Consider the following 22,209-nt stretch of genomic DNA (forward strand, 5'->3'; position numbering starts at 1 on the left):
GTAAAAAATACTAAACAGAAAAGTAAATTTAACCACATAAATGTTTTTTATGCCAGGATTTAAGGAATTGCGATAAATTTTTTTACCACGTTTAACAAATTTTACTACACATTATAATACTATTTTTACTGTTAATTTGATCTAAATCATTACCAAAGTGTTTCGGTCAAAATTACTGAGCTGTTTGGTGTTCCAATAGAGGCAGATGCACAGTAAACTTTACTATATTCTGATAGTTTTAACCATATTTTTTTCTTGGTGTTTTTATTTAAATCAAAATTTCTGAATTTTTTTTTTACACTTATTTGTAAATTTTTCAAGTTTTATATAATAACAGTGAATTTTAACTTCGTTCTATAGAATATGTTCAATACCATGCAAGATTTGTGCAATAATGTTTCAAATTTTAAATTTTGTCAATCAAAATTACGCAATTTGTAATTAAAGTACTTGTGTTCCTATAAACTTTAATATTTTTTAACGTAATGAAACTAAACAGTCTAAACACTGAAACATAAATAAGAAAAAAAAATGTGTTGCTTTACACGATTCAAATACATTTAGTTTTAGAGACATGGCAAAATGCACAAAACTCAAAATAAACATTAAGGTTTCCGAAAGCCCTGCCTAAGCTATTAGGACCATATTTTGGGGGGTAAAGAAACTAAATCAATCAAAATATAAAAAGGGGCGTTTATTCAGAGAAAGTACGTTTTTAATGTGTTTAATAACTTAAAAAATTGCCTGCACAAAAAAATACAATAATTAAGTGTACTTCATAGCATATTTATGGTTAGATCGTAAATCGTAGCGATCGAAATAATAAATCGAAAATTATGGTATTCTATTTTCTCATTATAATCATTATCATTATTATTTTGCTCACTGCACAACAGAACAATAAAAGTGTAAATGCTATTTAATTTCTTAAATTGATTTTTTATTAATTTAATTTTAAAACTTTAAAAGTTGTCATTAATAATTTTTAAATTTATTTCAGGAAAATATGCAGTCTTTTCAACAGGTGAATTTCATATTCGTCATATAGAGGAAGCTGATACTCTACGAAAATACAGATGCCAAGTTCATAATAAATTAAGTCGAGAAACAAGGTTGAGTGATCAATGGGCGAAAGTTATAATGACAGGTAACTTATAAATTTTGATTAATCGGAAGCTGTTAAGTTGATATATTTAGAGCATAAAAATAAATGATGATGTAATTAGTTATATACTATGTAATACGAAAAATCAAAAATCAATAAATTCAACAAATACAAATGAAATCATTCATTTTTATAGGATGTTAACAAAATGTTGGAACAAAAATAATAAAAGTCTTAAGGAAAAAATTATTTTTTGTTTTGGTCTTGTGAAATTTATTTCTAGCTACGACAATTTACGTTTTCAATTTATGTGCCTGTCATTACACTCAATGATAGTTTTTTTTTTGAGCTTTTGATAGTTTCCATGATATGAAAATCTCGTGCTAGAATTGTGTATCAAACTCCACGAATACGAAAGAGCCTGTTTGACTATTGAACATTTATAAGTGTTAAAAATTAGTTTATGCTTATCAAATTGAGGACAAATTAATTTGAAAGAAAATTAATATTCCAGGAGATTATTTTACCCAAGAGTTTACTATTTCTGTTCTCGCAAAATTATATAGTTCATTTTTTGGTTTAAAAATCGTGAATTTGTATTTCGTATTTGAATTTGTATTGTGCTATAGCAACCTATCGCTTTGGTTGAAAAATAAGAAATAATCTTTATTGCTAGCATTTTTTAACTGCAATCAAAAGAAAATTACATAAAAATAAACATTAAAAATAATCATTTTAAAAACTTACCCTTTATAAAAACGTATTCATGCAACTTGAAATTTACTTTAAGAGTATAAATAAATACTCAGAAAACAATAAACTCTGACATTAATAAAATGACCTATATATTCAGTCTTAAGCATTTTAAAACAGAGATCGAAAATATTTTACAAGCGTATGTCAATCTGTTAGAAGAAAGCTTTGAATTAACTCCCAGGTGGATACAAGGTCGCTGTTAATTTATTTTTCGAAATGAAGATTTGCGTTAGAATTGCAAGACTAACATCAATTTGTTTAATTATTAAATTACTTAATGATTCACATATGAAACACTCGGTATGTAATGCTCTCATTTGAAAAATATTTATAGTAAGAAACGATTTACTAATTTTACAGCCTAAAACACTTAGTGTAGCAATAAAAACAATTTTATATATGTTGATTTCAAAAAGTATAAACATTGGTCACACTTACAATAGTCAGATGTATCGCTTTTAAACATCTTTTATTACACCTAATTTTACAAAATGCAACAGAGAACATATTGTTTTGACGAAGTACATCTCGTTTAAAATTCTGTCACATGTTCATAATGTCATTTGCTTAAGATTACGTTGTAATTTTTCACAAATCAGCTTAGTCTTTTATCTAAAACAAAATTCATATTTATAAACCAAGTTGAAGACATAATACAGTTGCACCTGACATTTAAGTACTTCTTAAAAAAATTTGCATTTACCACTATGCATGGAAAATATTGCATAGATATTCAAGAATAAAATACCAAATTTGTGTAAATAAATGTATTATAAAAGGCATCTAAACTATTTAGTTCAGTTATATAAAACTATTTACGTTAGATCCTGCAGATAATCTATACATATTTTTTTAATTTTTAAATATAACTTGAATTTTAATAATGTTTTCGTTCTGACATTTCCCTGAAAGCATTAACATATTGAAACGGAATTATTATAATGAAATTACAGCAGTTTTTTAAGGTGAGTGTTGCTTTTCATGGCATTTGTTGTGTTCACAAAATGTAAAATGAAATTTAATTAACGTTTCGAGTCTTTTGCACATTTAAGTCACTTTTGAATTGATGTATTATTTCGAAATTTCTCCCTTTTTAATAATCTATTTATAACGTGGAGAAATTAAATAAGAGTGGAAATGCGGAAATATTTTTGTTTACTTGCCTTTTACCCTCATTATTTCTGCTACAGGCACTTTACTCAATTTTATAACTATTCAATATTATTACTTTTAAAAAAAATGCTTTTCTGTTTCATTAAGTTTAATAACTTTACAAGCATCAAGCAAAATAATATCTCCCTACAAATAAATGTACCATTAAAATACGCTTAACAATATTCCTTCTTCTCATCTTGCTAAATCTGAGGACCTCAATTTGAAATAAAGCAATAAATAGATAAACCTTTATTTACTCAGTTTATGAATTCATAGTTTATTTAATTCAAATAAATCTTTGACCATTTTTATTAATTATGGGTTATTATTTAATTAAGAAATTTTAAGATTAGACTGAGAAAAAAAATCTGGATTAGTTACTTTACTGTATGGTTTTTACATTTCTGGTAAAAAAACAAACTTAATTCTGGCTAACAAAGCCAATAAATACGGTATTTAAAGCATTGGCTCGGTAATTTTTCCGTTCACATGGTGAAGGTTTACGGGATATTCTGATTTTTAAAATTACAGAACTTATTATTACACTATTAGTAAACAATTCAAAACTGTGAGTAAATTTAAACGAATAAAGAAAATTTAAACGAATAAAGAAAATTTAAAAGAATAAAGAAAATTTAAACGAATAAAGAAAATTTAAACGAATAAAGAAAATTTTACCGCAAAATAAATTTCACCGAATAAATGGTTTTTATACCATACTTTAAGGTATCATGATATAATTACCAAATATTACGATATCTATCAAATTTTATGACAAAGTATAAAACCATATTATATTGTTTATTTTACTAAAATCATTTACAAAGCGCTTCTATAAAACATAACCGAGTTTTTTGTGCTCCTGTAAATCCAGAAACACGGTAAATGTTACTACCCTCTGGTAGTTTCGATCATACTTTCTGCCCAATGTAACATTCTCAAATGGTGGAATATAAATAATATATTTAAAGACGTGTATAAATTTATTAAAGTACAAAGTATTTGTTCATAAAGTATTTATAAACAAATATTTATTAAAGTAATAATTAAAAAATTCCCTTAAAAGATTCGATACAGTAAAATAAAAAAACGGAATGAAAATATCGAAGAAAAAAAATTTACTAATTTATTTCGACATTTTTGAGCTGTGGCAAATTATAACATTTTTCTGAGATTACCAAAAAAATGTATATCTACAACATAAAATTTATCGTTTTGTTTATTCGCTTGCTTCAAACACATGTTTATAAAAAAAATAAAATAGTTTGATTAGATCTTGCCTTTCATAGCTGATTATTTTTTTTAATTTTATGAAGAAAAAATATTCGCTTATATATCACCATTTTATATCTCAATGAGTCAAATATCGTTTACAGTACACTTTTCAAAAAACTTTTCTTGTCAATTCAAGTTTTTATGTCAAGAAAATTTTAAACTGAAAAGTCTGTTTGAAATCAGGTAGTCTCAGCTAATAAAATTATGCTGTTTTCATGCTCCTGCATACATTAGAATAAAGTGGTTTACTTCGAGTTTACTTTTTTCGGAAAGTATTTTCACTCAGATATAAACTTTAATGAAACCAAGCAAGAAAAATAAAGCATAAAATTTCCAGTTTCCTAAGAATAAGGATTTTTGCAGAAGATTTCATAACAGAGTTGATAGTTTCAGAAGTAGGAGGAAAGATTTAATTTTATTAATTAAACAACTGATTTAATTTTATGGTAAATATATAAATAATATTCTCTATAAAGCAATCTATTTCTTGGGTTGAATGGGCTTGTAGAGAAAGGGAAAATTTTGTTGAAAAAATAACTTATAATAAATAATTTTGTATATAACTTTTTCTAATGCGAAATTAATATTTATTTGAAACTTATTTAAAATTACAAAGAAAAATTCTTTTTTTTTCTTCAAAAATACCCTTAGATGTGAGGAAATAAATATTATTTTTTAAGAAGCATTTGTTTAGTCTTAACCATGCGACGTTAAGAGAATATATATAATTAACATAACTCAGGAAATTTTGCGAATGCTATGAATTCATTTGAAACTTGTTTCAGAAAGAAAAGTTTGTGCGAAATCGTTTAAATGTACCCACAGTTGGGAAGAAATAAATACTCAAAATTCTAAAGAAGCATTTATTTAGTCTAAACCACGCTATGTCATTCCTACTGAGAGCTTATCAGTGAGGTTGAACTCTCATTCGCACTGAGAAAGTGGGTAGTAGCGCTCATCCTATAGACGAGAGGTCATCGATCTGAAGAGGGGTGAGACGTTCATCCAATAGCTTTATAGTAAGATCCCCTGAACGAGACGTATTGCGCTCATTTTTCCCCTACTGATATTTATGCATTTCGAATTGAAAGTCTTGAAGTTTTACTGACTACTTTTCCTTAAAAGAATTTTTTATTTTGCTTATTGATAAATTTATTTCTTGATATTTTAATGAATATAAATATGCTGAGATCCTTTTTGTTTATTTATAAGCATAAACTTGTAACATTTAAAATGGTAGTTTTCAACGTATTATAACAATAACACTCTTATTCTGAGTATCTATAACTAATCAATGCATTAAGCAATTTTTAGAAATAAATATTTTAATGTAGTTTTGGCAATCAAAATAATTTTGCTATCTATTTATTTGATAATTTAAATTCGAGTTGTATTAAAAATATATAATTAGCTATATTCTTATAATTTTAAATAACCACAGTCTATTTATATAATCCCCCTATTCAAACATGAATAACTTCAAATATAAAATGTGTGCATAAATATGAAACCAGTTAAGTGCAAACAGATATAAAAGAACATAAGACATTTATTTATTGAAAAAAAGTTTTTTTTTTTACTTTAGTGTAAATTTTTCTATTTTTATTGATGCTTGTAATTTTAAAAATTACAATAATAAAAATTTAATTATTAGGTAATTAGATAATAAAAATTTTCAAGATAGTTTCAATAATCTGATGAAAACTTTAACTCATCTTATAAAATGATTGGACTGAATGAAATTTTTGTCTTTTAATTTTTCTTTTCCAATTTCATAATAAACTTTTTCTAAATTCTTTTAAACTATTTCGAATTAAAAGCACATTCTCATATATGACATTGAAGTAAGATTTATATAAATAAAACAGAATATTTATAGGTAATGTGTGTATGTACGGAATACAAATCCACAATTCTGAACCAATACATGCCAATTTTGACGTAAATACGTTCAAGGACACTTCGGACCTAACTGTCTTCTTCAAAACTACCTACGGACAACTGGTTCGTGCAATGCATCCCAAAGAATGATTTTTCCATAAATTTTGATAAATATTTAATAACATGAGTGAATTGATAGCTAGCAGCTCCAATCAATCAAAAATAAAACTATTTCGCACGGTGTTATGAATTATTTATTTAGGTTTCCAAAGTTCGGTCATCACAAGTAAAATCAACACTAATAATTTCTCAAGTATTGATACTCTTTAATAGCATATTTCCATAAACTTAAACTTAATTAATGGAACTTATAAACTTAAATAGTCGCAAGTAAATAAGAAATAATGAAATAAAATTAAAGTTAGATATTACGGCAGATGGAAAATTAAAATAAATTTTGAATAACGCATTTTAAGTGTTACTATATTTAACTTTTCACTCAGATTATGGTAAATCTAAGATTATGAAACTTGCTCGTTCTTATGGATTATTTACTTATGGTTTCATATGTTATGTTATCACAAGTAAAATCAACATAATTTCATGAAAAATGATGATGGCGTCGCCGAATTTTTAATTTAAGAGGTATATGAAACCACTTGTTTCTTTTATTCATACTTGCGATTTTGAAGCGCGTCTCTATAAGCATAAATCTTAAATCATGAAAACACAACAATAACAAATAAATTTGAATTGAGTCATAGAAAAATTATGATAAAATCTGAATATCACATTTTAAATGATAATACGTAGAGTTAATCTTATCTTTAGCAAATTGAGCTTCTAGCGCAGAATTTGGTAAATCTAATATTATGAATCCACATCGGAATATACGACTATAAATCTATACATAATAATAAATGCGGCTGTGTGTGTGTCTGTCTGTCTGTAATCACAATATATCGCCCCAGAAGCTTCGCCCAGGCACGAAACTCGGCACATAATTGTGTTTTGACATAATGAAGAAGTACTTTTTTTCTTTTTCAAAAATTTTGATTAGTTATTTAGTTATCAGTCATTTTGTAAGTCTATGCTTTTCGTCTGCTTTTTCGTCTTCAAAGAGCCATATTCAAAAAACTATTAAAAATGCATATACTTTTCCCCACTCTTATAAATGTATGCTAATGCGAACCTCACAATTGAAATATTAATTTTCGACAACTTAAACCAATAATATACGAAGGAATTAATAATTTAATTGTAAAGTTCGCATTAGTTTACATTTATTAAAGTGGAGAAAAGTTTAACTTCTGTATTAAAAATGTGGCAACATATTCGATACGTAAATAGAACGCTTCGCTTTGATATATTTGTCGCTGCTCATAATTGTTATAATAAGTTTTTCTTCTTCTTTCCACGCTCTATTTTTTTTTCTTAAGCGAAGACGATAATTTTTATAGCGATATTGTAGTACTTTGTACAACTAAAAATTCTTTTCACAACACTTTAAAAATATTTACTTTATTTTCTTTATATATACAGAGAACAGTCGGCAAAGAATTCGATTAGGTTGAAAAACATTTCGCTAAAAAGGAACGAATTCCAAAAGAAAAAATAAACAACTTAAAGAATAAAAATGCTGATGCCAGCCAATTTTTTGGAAGTTAACTTAGAAATAACAAACCAAACGATGTTAAATAACAAACCAAACGATGTTAACAAAATGACGTAGAAAGCGCAACTAGATCAAAATTATACAAGCACAACTAGATCAAATTATAATACCTGAGTGCTTGACGTAACAGATATAGAAATAGAATTTGATACTATAAAAAATTATATAGAAATAGAAATTGATACCATAAAAAATTTATTCGTTTTCGTGTTCTTTTCATGTATTTAGCATTTTAGTTTTTTTTTCTTAAGCGTTGTAGCTATATAATTTCAAACATCCTCAAGAGCTATAACACATCTGCAGCAGAACTGGATATGAAGACAAAATTGCTGGACAGGAACACTTTAATTGTCCACTAATCTTCAGATTTCCGGCTATGTTTTAAAAAACTTTATTTGTGAAAACTTTTAGCTTGGCGAACAGCTGGGCGCCTTTGGCGGCTAGTAAGAAATAAAGGTTGCATATTAGATGCCTTAATGTGTAGGATGGTGACATTAGGGTATACATCCGTTTCGGCGGGCGGTAAAAACTTTATAACGATAGTACTAATTGTAATCACCTTGGTATAATTGGTTCTCACTACCCAGCACTTATAACGCCAATATCAAAAGTACTTAATACCACTTTTAACTAAGCAGCTCTTGCGTTAATAATAGTTTGGCTATAAATAACGGCATTTAAAATAAATACTGATATTATCTGGTTTGCCAAAAATGAATATATCAAATTATAAATGAAAGATTGAACTGTAATGTAACTACCACTACGAAAATTAAACATCAATTCACTAGTATATATGACATGCTAATGGTACAATTTGATAGATGAAGGTTGGCATGGTCGGTAGCTCCACCCCCACATTGGTGATCATCCGGACATGGTTTGTACACGTAGAAACGCCCACTTCGCAAAATAACTTGAAGGTAACGCCTACTTTGATGGATAGTCCACATCGAACTGTTGACTTGCTACTTGTGACTGCTATATACAACAACGAACGCTACGACGTGTAGTTAATACACCTCTCACATTCAGCACTCAACAAAGCTCTTCCGGTACTTTCGCAAGTACAGCAAATAGTGTTATCAATTCATCGAATTCTATTCCCACCAAATTCTGGTGGGGAATATTGTGGCGTAATTACCACTACGAAAATTAAACATCAATTCACTGGCATATAAGACATGCTAACTTGAGTCAATCATGAGGTACCTTTTGATAGATGAAGGTTGGTATGGTCGTTAAGCCCGCCCCCACAAAACCATGATTACATCATGATTGAGTCATTTTTTAAGTCTAGTTACATATTTTTTCTCTAAGATATAACAAGCAGAAAAATAAATAATAGAATAAATGTATATTAAACTTATACTAATGTCAATGTAAATAACAATTTCAGTAGAAATAAGTAATACTAAAATCATCAAAAATGAAACACACAGTTTTTAAAATTAGAATTGAAACAACTACTTTTTTAACGATTTGAATAAATACTTATAAATACTTTAGAAACTATATTTCTTTAGACTAAATATGGAAACTTAAAAGGAAAGTGCGAATAATTAGAATGTCTCCATATCTAATTGAATTTGGTGAAAGAAACTGTCAACTTAAATTATCTCTGAATAATTCTCGCCAAGTAAGTATTCCCATTGGTTAATAAGCTTTAAATAGCGGTAAAATATTGTAAAAGAATTATCTTCCTTGATAAATGGCGAGAAAAGACGTTAGAGACAAAAATAAAGGACGAAAATTCTAAAGCTTTTCGACGTTTAAATAACTCGAACATAAAAAAGTAATAAACCATTGCACTTTTTTTTATGTCTTTTCGCGCCAAGGGAATCTCCTCTTTACCCATTACGTTGATGATGACTTTTCAGCTTTAATACTTTTATTACTTTTTCCAAAAGTACTTTTCCATAATAATTAAGTCACTTGACACGTTCCACTGGTCCTGTATGTTTTGACGCTTAATAGTCATTTTAGAGTATATTTTGAGTATATTACCAATTTAGATTTTGTACTAGTCATCTAGAAGCTTTTTAGATACTTTCTTTTTAATTTCGAGAAAATAGATTAATGCCGAAAGATATTAAACTCACTTTTTAAACATTTGAGATAGTAAAATTTGTGTAAAAATGTACTTACTACATAAAGTATTTTTGATTTTAAGAGGAATTTCAGAATTTATGTTTTGAAACTTAAAAAGGATTAGGAATTACGCATCCTAATTTTTCTTCCGTTTCAGTTTCCTTAACTTCTGGCAGTATCAATATTTTTTTTCAGATTAGAGTATTTATCACTTACTTATTAAAATACTTAAGACTAACTAGACTAAAAAATCTAACACTAAATTAAAAAATAAAATCAGCTAAAATTACGCGTAATAAAAATAAGCAATCAACTAAAAAAACAGTTATAAGTAAATACATTTTTCTTTAATCGAAGAATATTATACAGCCTCCACCATAACATACAATTATGATAATTGATCAAAATTAAATTAATACTTTATTTTAATAGCAGAAATATATTTTTAAGCATAAAAACCTACATCAAATATTGTAGGAAGATTAAATTTCGTTCTAATTTTGGTCTCTGAATATAAAAACACAAGAATTTTAAAACTGAAACTAACAAATACCAGAAACAACAGTATCTGCCTTTTTTAAAATTAGAATGAATAAAGATGATTTTATGACCACTTTGTGCTTGACCGAATTGAATTAGAATTGATTGTAAAATGCTACTTTTAATGCGAAAAAGTTATCAAGTATATTACTTTCTTAAAGTGGGTACTAGAGGAAATAAAGTAAATTAAACGAGATCCTCACACACTGAAAAAAAGTCCAGATCAAATTATTGCAAAAAAATACCGACAGGGTGCCGTCACTTTTTGATGTTAAATCCATTTTTACCGGAATATATTATGGAATTAAATATCTGATTCACCCTAATTTTTACAGTAATCATTTCCATAACTCATCGAATCCCTCTAATTACATTAATATTACTCAAAAAATGACGGTATTCTATTTTACTGCACAAATGGATTTTACGGATGATGACCCCGATATTAAGGATGATGAACAATAATATTATTTTATATTGTAATTTGATCCGGAATATTTCACAGTGTACTAAAATAGCTTTTCGCAGTTATCTGTTTCAGAACTATGGAATGCAACCTTATCATGGACCTTTTAATGGAATTCTTATTAACGATGTGGTGGTCGGGCTTTATATTCATATAGCCTCAATATAGCTTTACAATGTATGAATATATATTCTAAAACAATATTGAGGACCTGTTTGTTCGGTCTAAACAGTTTTCGTACGTTTCCTATTTTCTTTCATTTAATATTCATTTTTGGTTGCTTATGAATAAAACAAGATTTTGATGCTTTCTGAATCGTTCTAGAACCACACGGATCTGTGCCTCCAAGGATTGTTCACTGGAAAAGAGATGTCCAAGGCCAAAATGGAGATACTATTTGGCTTCCTTGTGTTGCTCATGGCTACCCAGTACCTTCTGTAAGATGGTACAGACAAGACTCTGGTTTGATGACGTCATTTTCGAATAGCCGAAGAATAGTCGAACAAGAAGGAATGTTAGTTATTCATAGGTCCACGCTTCAAGACAGTGGAAAATATGTGTGCGTTGTCAACAACAGCAAAGGTCAAGAACAAGTACACACTGTTCTAACTGTTAGAGGTAAGCTACTTGTGCTTTTCAACAGTTCATAAACAACTAACGATTTAGTTTAGCATTATGCATGACTGAATAAAAAACCCTTCGCAATTTCTCTGGTTTACTGTATTTAATTTTATAACCGTATGTTAACAGCCGACCCACTTTTGAGTGTCCGACTACCAATGTTCAATTCTCTAGCCTTGTAATTTTGAAACCAATTTAAACAGGAGAACTCTTGGATCAAATATTGGGATTATATTATGAGGGGAAAATTACAACTCCAAAAACACAAATGAGTTAAAATACATAAAACAATTCGTTTTTTATTATGCATTGAAGGTTAAAAGCATTTCATCTTAAAACGTATTATATCCTTTTTTTACTTTATAGAGTGCTGTGCCAGAAAGAAACCGTCATGTTTCGTTAAAAAAAAAAAAAACGAAAGTCTTCATCAAAGACAGAAATGCTATCTATATGGATAAAAAAACACAAGATTTATAAATATTATTTTGCCTCAGGAAAATTTCAATATCATAAATAAAGGATTTTGTTGTACCTAAACACAGTTGAACTGCCTTAATTTCAATCTACTTTTCTTTATTTTCATTCACGTCTGGCAAGTCTTGAGAATGGTCACATGTTTTGCATGCTTAAGCAAGTTGACTTTTATTTCCATCTGGAAATTTTCAATTTTTTTTCTTAATCAAATAATCCTCTAGATATATTTAAAATTTGTGAATAAATTTTTGTGTGCATAGTTAAGAAAGATTCGTTTTTAAATGCAAGTTTTAATTATTGTAATCAGAACTTTGAAAAGCATTTCAATACTGTTCCCCTAGATTGCAAAAGAATTTGAGTATGTATTAATTTAAATAGAATCAGAAAGTAAATCAAAATATGTGTCTTTGTTTAATTTCTCTATTTTTTGAAAACTGACTTTTTTGTAGCAAAAGAAACCATGCATATTGAAATAATTTTACTAGTAAGCCTTCTTAAACATTAAATGACATTTTATTAACAGATAATTTTTATGCTCGTGTGCCGCCTTCAAGATAAATCTGATTTATTTTAAAAAAATAACAAGCATATGACTAAAATCATTTCCTCTTTTACATATGAATTTTATCAATGTGGCTGTAGTTTTAAGTACATTTAATTAAAGGAAAAATCGTTTTTTTTTGTAAGGCGTGTTTTTCTTAGTAATACCACATACATAAAGATTGGTGGAAAAAAGTATTCCTGCCACTTCGACTACTTTAATAACATTCATATTAAATTTTAAGAGATATATTATATCAACAATACATTTATTTAAAAACAAGATTTTTTAAGTAACGAAAATGGCTCGTATTTTTTATTCTAAAGTATAAAATATAAAATCTATAAATTTTATATCTCGTACAAAATTTTGTATCAATTTACAATAAAAGGTATCAATTCTCTGCTGGTATTTTTTACCGTATAACTCATTTTATCGGAGCATGTTATGAAACAAAAAAAATCTGATATACCGTAGTTTGTACAAAAATAATTATTGTAATATCTCTGAATCACTCTAATTAAATAGATTTTACTTTAAACATTACGGTATAATATTTTACAGAAAAAATAGATTTAATGGTAAAATGAATTTTACGGATGATGCACACAAAATCCCGGTACTTTATATCATAATTTGATCTGGAATTTCTTACAGGGTATTAGCAAAACGTTAAAGATTTTCGAAAATCGGAGATTAATATAATGTATCACTGCATGTATTTGATTTTAAATGAAAATAATGTTGCCAAATTATATGTGGTATTTAAAAATAATAAACTGCGTATTTTATTCTATTGCAGACACACTAAGAGCCGTAGTTAGTCCTCAACATACAATCGTAACAGTTGGCACATCGTTGTCACTGCGATGCGAAGTAACGGGATCACCCATTTTATATTTAAAATGGAAGAAAAATCTAAAACCACTGGTTTTAGACAACAGAATCCGTCAACAAAGCAATAATGTTTTAGAAATTGCCAATGTGAGATTAGGAGATGAAGGTATCTATCAATGTTTCATATATAACAGTGACGAATCAGCACAAGGAAGTTCAACGGTTTTAATACAAGGTAAGTTTTTAATTTTCTTACTGATTGATATTGATATTGCAAACTGAGTCTTACCATCTAACAATATTTAAGTCTCTATTACAAGGCATACTTCGGCAATATTATGAAATTTTCTATTTATATGCTAATTTTCTTCATTAATATATGTATGGCCTCAACTTTTCGGTGCTATCAAGTGAATATTAAACAAAACTGAATTTGTTAATTGCATAAGTATTTTGAAAGACAGTTATATTTTTGGAAAAAAGTAAGTTCTATAAAGTAGTTGTGTGCATTGAAAATTGTAACCAAATAACTTTATTTATTGAAGTATTATTTGTTTAATAACAACTGGGAAAATATAGTAAACGGTTTGGATAATCACTCAATATACATTTTCATAAACATGTAAATGTTTAAAGAAATTATAGGCGTTTTTCCGAATCCATTCTAACAATTTGATTTCTGTATTTTGTTGAGTAATACTTACCTTTTTTCTCAGTTTTTTTGAACCAAACAGATGTTTTTTTAATTCCAAATTATTATTCGACATTAAATAACACGCCTATAACATAAATACGAAACATTTTGAATAAAATTATCTGTTTCAAAAATAAAATTTAGAACATTTGCGATTTTAACCTTATTTGTTATTGAAGGAATTAAATTAATTTTTTAAGCGCTTTTTTGTAAATACAAGTATTTTGTTCAAATCATATTTTTAATATGTTTCCTTAGTTTTTTTTTAAAAGTGCAAACAGAAAGAATTAAGGAAATAAAGTAATGAAATAAAACTTAATTAATTAAATAATAAATTTTTTCAAGATCTAAGATTGTTTTGTTTTTGTTTGTTATTCTAGTTACCTTAAAAAAATATTTCTACGTTAAAAACTGTATTTTTTAATATCTTAATAATCACACTGTATGAAAAAATGGAGTACATTTTAATTTTGCTGATTGAAATCCTTCATACTATTCTTTTTACTGATATTATATGTTTTCTTTACATATGTATAATCAGTGAAGGGACTGAAAATAAATTTAAAACTTCTCTAAATTGTAAAATGTCCTGTAAAAACTCTATAAGGTAATGGCATCATGTTAAGTAAAACGTAGCGTATACAAGGATTGATTAAATGTAGGAAGCAAATTATCAGCAAAATAAGATCTTTGTAAAAGACTCATAAGAATCGTAACAACATTAAATTTCGGATACACTTAGAAATATTTTGAAAATATAAAATAATGTGCAATTGTCATTAATAGTCACGAAAATGAAATGTATTTTAACTGAAACTTGTACCATGCTTCATAAAAATTATTTTAATATCATGTCTAATAGTTTTTCTTTTTTTTTGGCAAAACTTCTGAATTTTGGTAAAATAAGGCTCAAATGCTATATCAAAACTGATGATATAATTTCAAAGGCAACTTTTAATTTTTGAGGATAATATTCCAAAAGGACGATATAATTTCGCACATCTCTGCTTCTATAATTTTTAATTTAGAAATTGCATTTTAAGCATGGAATAAAATTAAAATACTATTTCAAACAATATTTTATCTCCCTTCAAGTTTCTATCAGGTCAATAATTTTTAATTTTCTCGAGAACAGTAGAATAAGAATTTAATGAACAAAACTCTTTGTTAAAATTCTTATTTAATAAAAAGAAAGTGAAGTACCAGTTATTCTAACAAAACCTTTCTTTTTGCGGATTACAGAAGGTATGTATTGTTGAAATTGCTCGTTAACAGAAAAGGAATTCCGTCTATCACAAAGTATCTTTTCAAAACAAAAACAAAACCTCCTACCAGAAAATAAATAAATAAATAAATAAAATGAAATACAAAAGTATTATTAACTAAGCTCCTCTAATAGTTTCTTTTTCAACAATTGTCTTTTATTTATATAAATATAAAAGTTTATTTAGTGTTTGAGACGATTATTTAAACGTCTTTGCCAAATGCATATGAAAAAAGTTACAATTTTAAGGAATTATTTTTAATTAGCTAGTTCAGAATGAGCTTATTAGCGATTGTTAAATTATAAAATATGAAATCTCGAATAGAAACTATTATTCAAATTCTATTTTTATCTGTTCTTGGAAAATTATTTTGTTTTTGATTCCAATTTTTGAGCTGTGTATTGTACATTTCAAAAACTTAACGTAGCATCGTAACTTATTTAATTGTTGAGAAAATCTTTTATAAGTATTTAAAGAAGTTCAATTTTTTTTTAAAATTCAACAATGTTGTTATATAATTAGTTAAATTCAATAAATAAGAACATTTTTTAAAAAATCACAAAACAGAAAGCATATTGCATAGTGTATGAACCAAAATATATTCTGAAGATTCCTGTATACATTATAAACTATGTCAATGATCACAAAATACACACCAAATAAAGGCGTAACTCTTAATATACAAACTAATATTCATAGTAATGATGTCTGCGTGTGTTTTTAAACAGAGTGTTATAAAAATATGTAAACTATAAACAGTAAATTAGTTGCTTTTAAGTGTGCAGATATAATTTATTCATTTTGGTCTCTCTTGGTATCGATAATATTATTTCAAGTTAATATTATAAGAAAGTTAACAATTGAAAAATTAATAAGCGATAATTTTTTTTTAAATAAAGATATTATATTGTTCAAAGTTCCCTTTTAGTAAATAAGCATTGTGTCCTAGTTAGTATATAAAACAACAAATTTTATTTAATATTTAAAAAATTTAAATACTGAAAAAATTACAAATTAAAAATTATTATGTTATATAAATATAAGAGTAAAACATTTTAAATTTTAGTTACTATAACTGAATAAACTTTCCAGATTCGTCCCTATTTCGTGACACAATATTAAGTTTTGTTACCTTAATATTTTTCATTAAATATTAATTTAATATTAAAATAACTACAGATTTATTAACACGACAATTGATAAAACATTGTTTTAAAAAATAAAGATTATTCTCTGATGGGTTTCTAAGTAAGTAGACCTACATTAAATTTACTCAGAAATTTCTCGGAAAAAAGGGTTTAATGGCAATTTATTTTATAGTTATTTGACCATTTTTGAATAAAGCACTCAAATTACCATAAAAAGATGGTATTTAAACTGTTAGCTGTAAGAAAAACTGTCTAGTAACTGTTCTCAACTAATGTGGTTAAACAATCAGAATTTTATCCATACCAGCAAGGCTCACTTAATGAAGCGACTTTGCCACTGCAGCTGGATTCATAATGTAACAGAAAGGGCAAATCTTGCGATCACATAGCCAACAGAATGAGAGTTCGAAACCCGACGTTGACATCACAATTTTTTTCCACTCCATTCAACTCATAGAGAGTTTCAAGTGTTCTGCACTCCAAAAATAGTGAGTCTGGACTACTAGAATACGATACTCTCATATACGCAAAGGTGACAACACAATAAAGCTGCTTAACGCAAAAAAAGTCTTGCATTTCCCTCTTTTATGAAAGATGATCCATTTGATAAACTAATCAAACCACCTTCCGCAATTTTTTAGCAAAGTATAACTCAACCACAACCTTATTTACCTAACGAAAAGTCTAGCTCCGAAATTCCAATTAGATTTCTTTTTCAACGGTTTGGAAGCCATGCTAGTTATTATAGTTGAAAAACCGTATAACTTTGTATTAATGATTTTTTAACCATACTAGATGTAAACGGTTTTAAAACCGTGAAGTAAAAATATTTTTTTACTGTAAACCTTACGGTTAATTGGACGAACAGACTGCTGTCGGTTATTTTACCTTAATTTTAAAAAGAAAATTTTAACAGTGTAGAATACATAAACTTTTCATTCACTGTTTTTTAAATTGAACTTTAAAAATTTAAGTAATTCTTCGGTGTTTATTAATAAAACCCATTGTGAATATTTTTAAACAGTTTTAAGATAAAAACGACTAAAGAACTAGAGCTATTTTTCCAAAAACGAAATTAAAGCTTTCAATTTAACGAGAAAAAAACAAGTAACCGGTAGAAAAATAAGACGGCCACATTTATAAAATAAATCTTCTTCTAGTGACATTGAACATTACATTAGTTTTGGTAAGCTTTGTTATGGTTAGCTTAGATTTGTTGTCTTACTAAATTCGATTCGGATAAATACCGTTCAAAGAAAACGTAAATTTCACTCTAACTGCTTTACCGTATAAGCTATAAAGTTGCTGCTAGTGAACGTTAAAGAAAGGAATTACTGTTATAAAAGAATTCTTAGTTTTGTTTCTCAAAGATCGGAGTAAAAAGTAAGCTTCTTTGAAATAAGAAAATACCTTTTTTTTAAGATTTATTTTCAAATTAAATTAAATCTAGATCTTTGTTTCTGATAAGTTACAAGGGACTGTAAAGCTCTATTTGGAAATAACAAAATCGGAAATGTTTAATTTCAAATAATTTAAAAATCAGTAGTCGAGATTTTTTTTTATTAATATCTTTTCAAAATATATTAACGTATTTTTAATTTTTTAGTCATGAATCTGAAATTAAGTTCGATCTTTAAGCGGAGAAAAATATTCTGTTAAAATTACCTTACTGTATAGTAATGATATTTCTGAGGAAAAAAAAATCTGGCTCTTAAAGCAATATACGGTATTAAATCATTCATTTGCTCAATTTTTCATTCATTTAGCAATTGTTTACCGGGAATTCCGGTTTTCAAAACTATATTTTTTATTAGCACACATTTAGTAAAAAACACAAAGCTGAAAAGTGATTTTTACCATATATGTCATGCTTTTTTATGCCATGCTCTAACGAATATTGCAAAATTACCATATTTACCAAATTTTATCACGAAAGTCATTATCAAGGCCCTTTGATAAAAATTAAAAATATCTTTGGTGTTCCAAGTCAGAAATATAGTAAAATTTAATTCATTTTTGCATCTTTGACCATTTTTTTCCCTTAGATTAAAAATTATTCACTTTCTTACAATTTACCTTAGTGTGTCACATTTAATGCATTTCATTAGTTTATAAAATTGCCATTGTAAGTTTTGCACAAATTTGGAAGTTAAACGAAGTTTTAAAAAAAGGAGTTAAGATCCACATTAATTGTTCGAATAATGAAAAAACTTGCCGTATGAATGTCGATTTGTCAGGATGATAAACTATAACAAGAAATAAATGATGAACGCGGACGGCTATTTCTTTTTAGCCATTTCTTCCATCCATGACCAGCTCTTAACTGCTAACAAATTTCACAGTTAACATCTCTTGTCTTGTTAACTATTTATGAATTCAAAATGACCCCTGAAATGTGAAGGAATTTTCATAAAATGAAAAAAATATTGATTAATTATAACAGACTAGTGGACTGCGCCCCCTGCTCGCTAATGTTCGCCAGGCCCCGAAAATTGCTGCGCAATCCTATATGGTTTGTTTCGCAAACCATGCTTGCTTCGCTCGCTACTAACTTAGGTACATTGCAAATGCACATAATTCTAAGAATTCAAAACAATCATTCAAATCCATATAAAAACTTTTAAAAAAAAATTACATCTTTTTAGTAGATACTAAGTCATTAAAAGAAATTTTAATTCAAATAAATGACATGTAATTCGTTAAAACTATTAGAAATGAGCTATAGTATAATTCGTGATATAAATCAAAAATCGTCAAAAAAAATTCGTAATATATAAATTCGTGAAAAAAGCGGTTTCGAAAATACTGAAATAGATATCTATCGACAAAGACTACTCACTTCTGCCTAGCTTAATAGTATGAGATTGCCACAGCTGATGCTCTCTGGTTATTTCAGTTTCCGTTTTTAAAAGCGGAATTGAATAACTGTAGTGGAAAAATCGGAATTGAATAACTGTAGTGGAAGCTACGCCACAATACTTCTTATCAGATTTTTATCTGGGTTTTGAATTTGATAAATGGATATAACTAATTTATTCATTGCTGATTTGTGAGACGCCGGGAGACCTGTATTAAGATCACCTGATTTAGAGCTCTGGTAGTGAGAGCTGTATTAAGAAAACGGTTGTGAGCTTGAACTCTCCTATGCTGCTATATGTTAGCAGAGAAAATGTGTACTGGCCCCCCGTTGTCTGTGATCGAGACTGAGTGGCAACAGCATGAGGAAAACAATTCCGCAGTCACAAATAGCAAGTCTACTGTTCACTCTATTCCATCCCTCTATGTAAACGAGTTCATATCAAAGTGAGCGTTTCTATTGAGGTGGGCGTTTTGGTCAGGGCAGGCCTGTTTAGATCTCGTCCAGGTTATCAATGTGGAGCTAGACCTCCGACAATGTTATCCGTCATTTATCCAAAGGTACATTAAGATAGCATTGAGTTTACATTATATACCAGTGAAATGAAATTGAATAATTGTAGTGGTAGCTACGCTAGAATTCTAACAAATTATGTATAGAAATTTAACAATTGAAAACAGAAATTTAACAGGAGAAAAAATCTGGATAATGCTGTCTGAGCTATTAAACTCAAAATGTTTCTTTTCGAATTATTAAAAAATAGATTTTTTTTGTTATAGTTTAATTTTAAATTTATGATTAAATTTCTCCGATGGAGTGAAAGCAAAATCTGACTTGAATAGCAGAATATAAACCATTTTTGAAAAGAAAAACAGTCAATTTTTCTAATTGCTAATTTGAAAAAGAACTTATTTAAAAAAAGACTGAAACAGAACAGGTATTGTAGCAGGATAACCCATAAGGATAACGCGCTTTTTTTAAAAACGACATGCTTACAGTTTGATTCCAAAAAAATATATTTTTAGGTACATGTAACAGGCAAGAAGATTGTGCTAATGCAATAGTGCAGAAATTGTAATACTTTTTTGTCTCCTATACCTGGTTTCGGAGGTGTGGGGTTGAGTAAACAATAAAAAACATTGTTTATGAGGTTAGCAAAATTATAAATGAAATATGTTTTTTCAAGAAAAATATCTCCATCTAAATTTTTCTTCTAATTATAAGTCAATAAAAAATGCAAATAATTTTATTCGTCGAAGGGACAAAATAAATAAAGAGAAAGATTAAGCATTAAAATACAATTTTGAATAAATTGTTTTGATTACTTCCATTTTTCTTTGTTTCCATATTGATTCTATATGTAAATAATGTTAATTGCAATATTTTGTAAAAAATAAAATAAAATGTGAGCGGTTAATTAAATAATTCAGACAAGAAAAACATTTTTATTGTGTGTTTTGTATTTTATTTTTTAATATGAATACAAAACAATTTTATTGAGAAATATAAAGCGAAGAAATTTAATTAAGAAACTAAAAGGAAAAGATGCAAATTATAAACAGTTATTAGATAAGTATAATGTAAAATAATTTCTTTCATCCAGTTTTACTTATTTTTCGTATTGGTTCAATAAAGCATTTCATACCCTACACATTAATTTCATATTTCAAAATGGTAATTAAATTAACAATGTTTGTCGATCTTTATGAATTATGTTTATAAAAGAAATAAGTGGAAATAAATATTATGTTGTACACCTTTGCAAAGTTATTCTGTTTTTATTTTATTTTATATTAATTTCTAATTACTTCGTATTTGGCGGCTACATTAGGCAGAATTCAATGACATAAATTTCTTTTGATATCTAAGAACTTACGTGCCACCAAATATTTTATTATTACATTTTTAAACTTATTAATTCGGAGAATAAAATATTGATATTTTTTAATGAAATTTTTTATTTAATTGGGAGTAAATCGCACTTTAACTAAATTATTTCTAAATGTAAATTAGCAAATTGTCATTTAAAATATTAAAAATGTTTCAATGGGATATTGAAAGATAAATAAAATAACAAGAATAAATATAATTCAATTATATATTTTTGGGTCTAAAAGGTTTTAATTTATTTTCCTTTTAATTAGAAAAAATATTTGAATGGCTTTTACGTCACGTATTTAAATACCAAAGCTAAGCACAACAACTTGTTATTAATGGTAAATATAAAATTTAAGTATATAAAAAAGCTTTTATTTTACCGTAATCACTTACAATAAACCGTATAAACCGTAAGAAGATGGGTTGAAGAATTAGAATATATAAACACAAATATGCTATGCATTTGGCTTGGTTACCATTAAAGTTTATAAGTTGTGCAAGATAATTTTTAAAAATGTTCAATCTGGTTGCCAAAGGTGGCTAATATAATAATATTTATCTGATTTCACTGAAACTTCGAATTTTTTTTTTTGAAAATTGAAGGAAAATTACTTGTGAAAAATACATAAAATAAACTGATGTTAAAGTTGCTATACATAACTTTTTTTTAAAATTAATAACAGAAATAATAAGTAACTATTAAATTTGTTTGTCTCGTGAAATGATCATTGGATCAGTCTGTGCATAAAATTTGTCTTTAACAGTTACGGTAAAATAAATAAAAAATGAAATTAACATTAAGAACACTCTCAGAAATGATATTCTCACTTTTGATGATTCAACAATCTTTGAGCAGTATTTCGATAATTTTGTGAATCATTTCGTCATTAAATCACCTGATTTGTGATGAAATGTGAACTCTCAAACATGTGACAAAAATGTTTTATTAA

General features: G+C 27.1%; 1 protein-coding gene across 1 annotated transcript in view; it reads left to right on the top strand.

Moving 5' to 3' along the window:
* The window catches only part of LOC107452972 (cell adhesion molecule Dscam1), a 257,172-nt gene that overhangs the window by 113,587 nt on the left and 121,376 nt on the right, over positions 1 to 22,209 (top strand). Inside the window, exons 4-6 of the mRNA XM_071184720.2 lie at positions 1,001 to 1,147; positions 11,269 to 11,562; positions 13,383 to 13,652. Of these exons, the coding sequence (XP_071040821.1) occupies positions 1,001 to 1,147; positions 11,269 to 11,562; positions 13,383 to 13,652 (711 nt within the window). The remainder of the gene's footprint in view (positions 1 to 1,000; positions 1,148 to 11,268; positions 11,563 to 13,382; positions 13,653 to 22,209) is intronic.

This window comes from Parasteatoda tepidariorum, chromosome 10 (assembly GCF_982258835.1).
Source record: "Parasteatoda tepidariorum strain Cologne lab strain chromosome 10, Ptep-v5.0, whole genome shotgun sequence".
Classification (NCBI taxonomy): domain Eukaryota; kingdom Metazoa; phylum Arthropoda; class Arachnida; order Araneae; family Theridiidae; genus Parasteatoda; species Parasteatoda tepidariorum.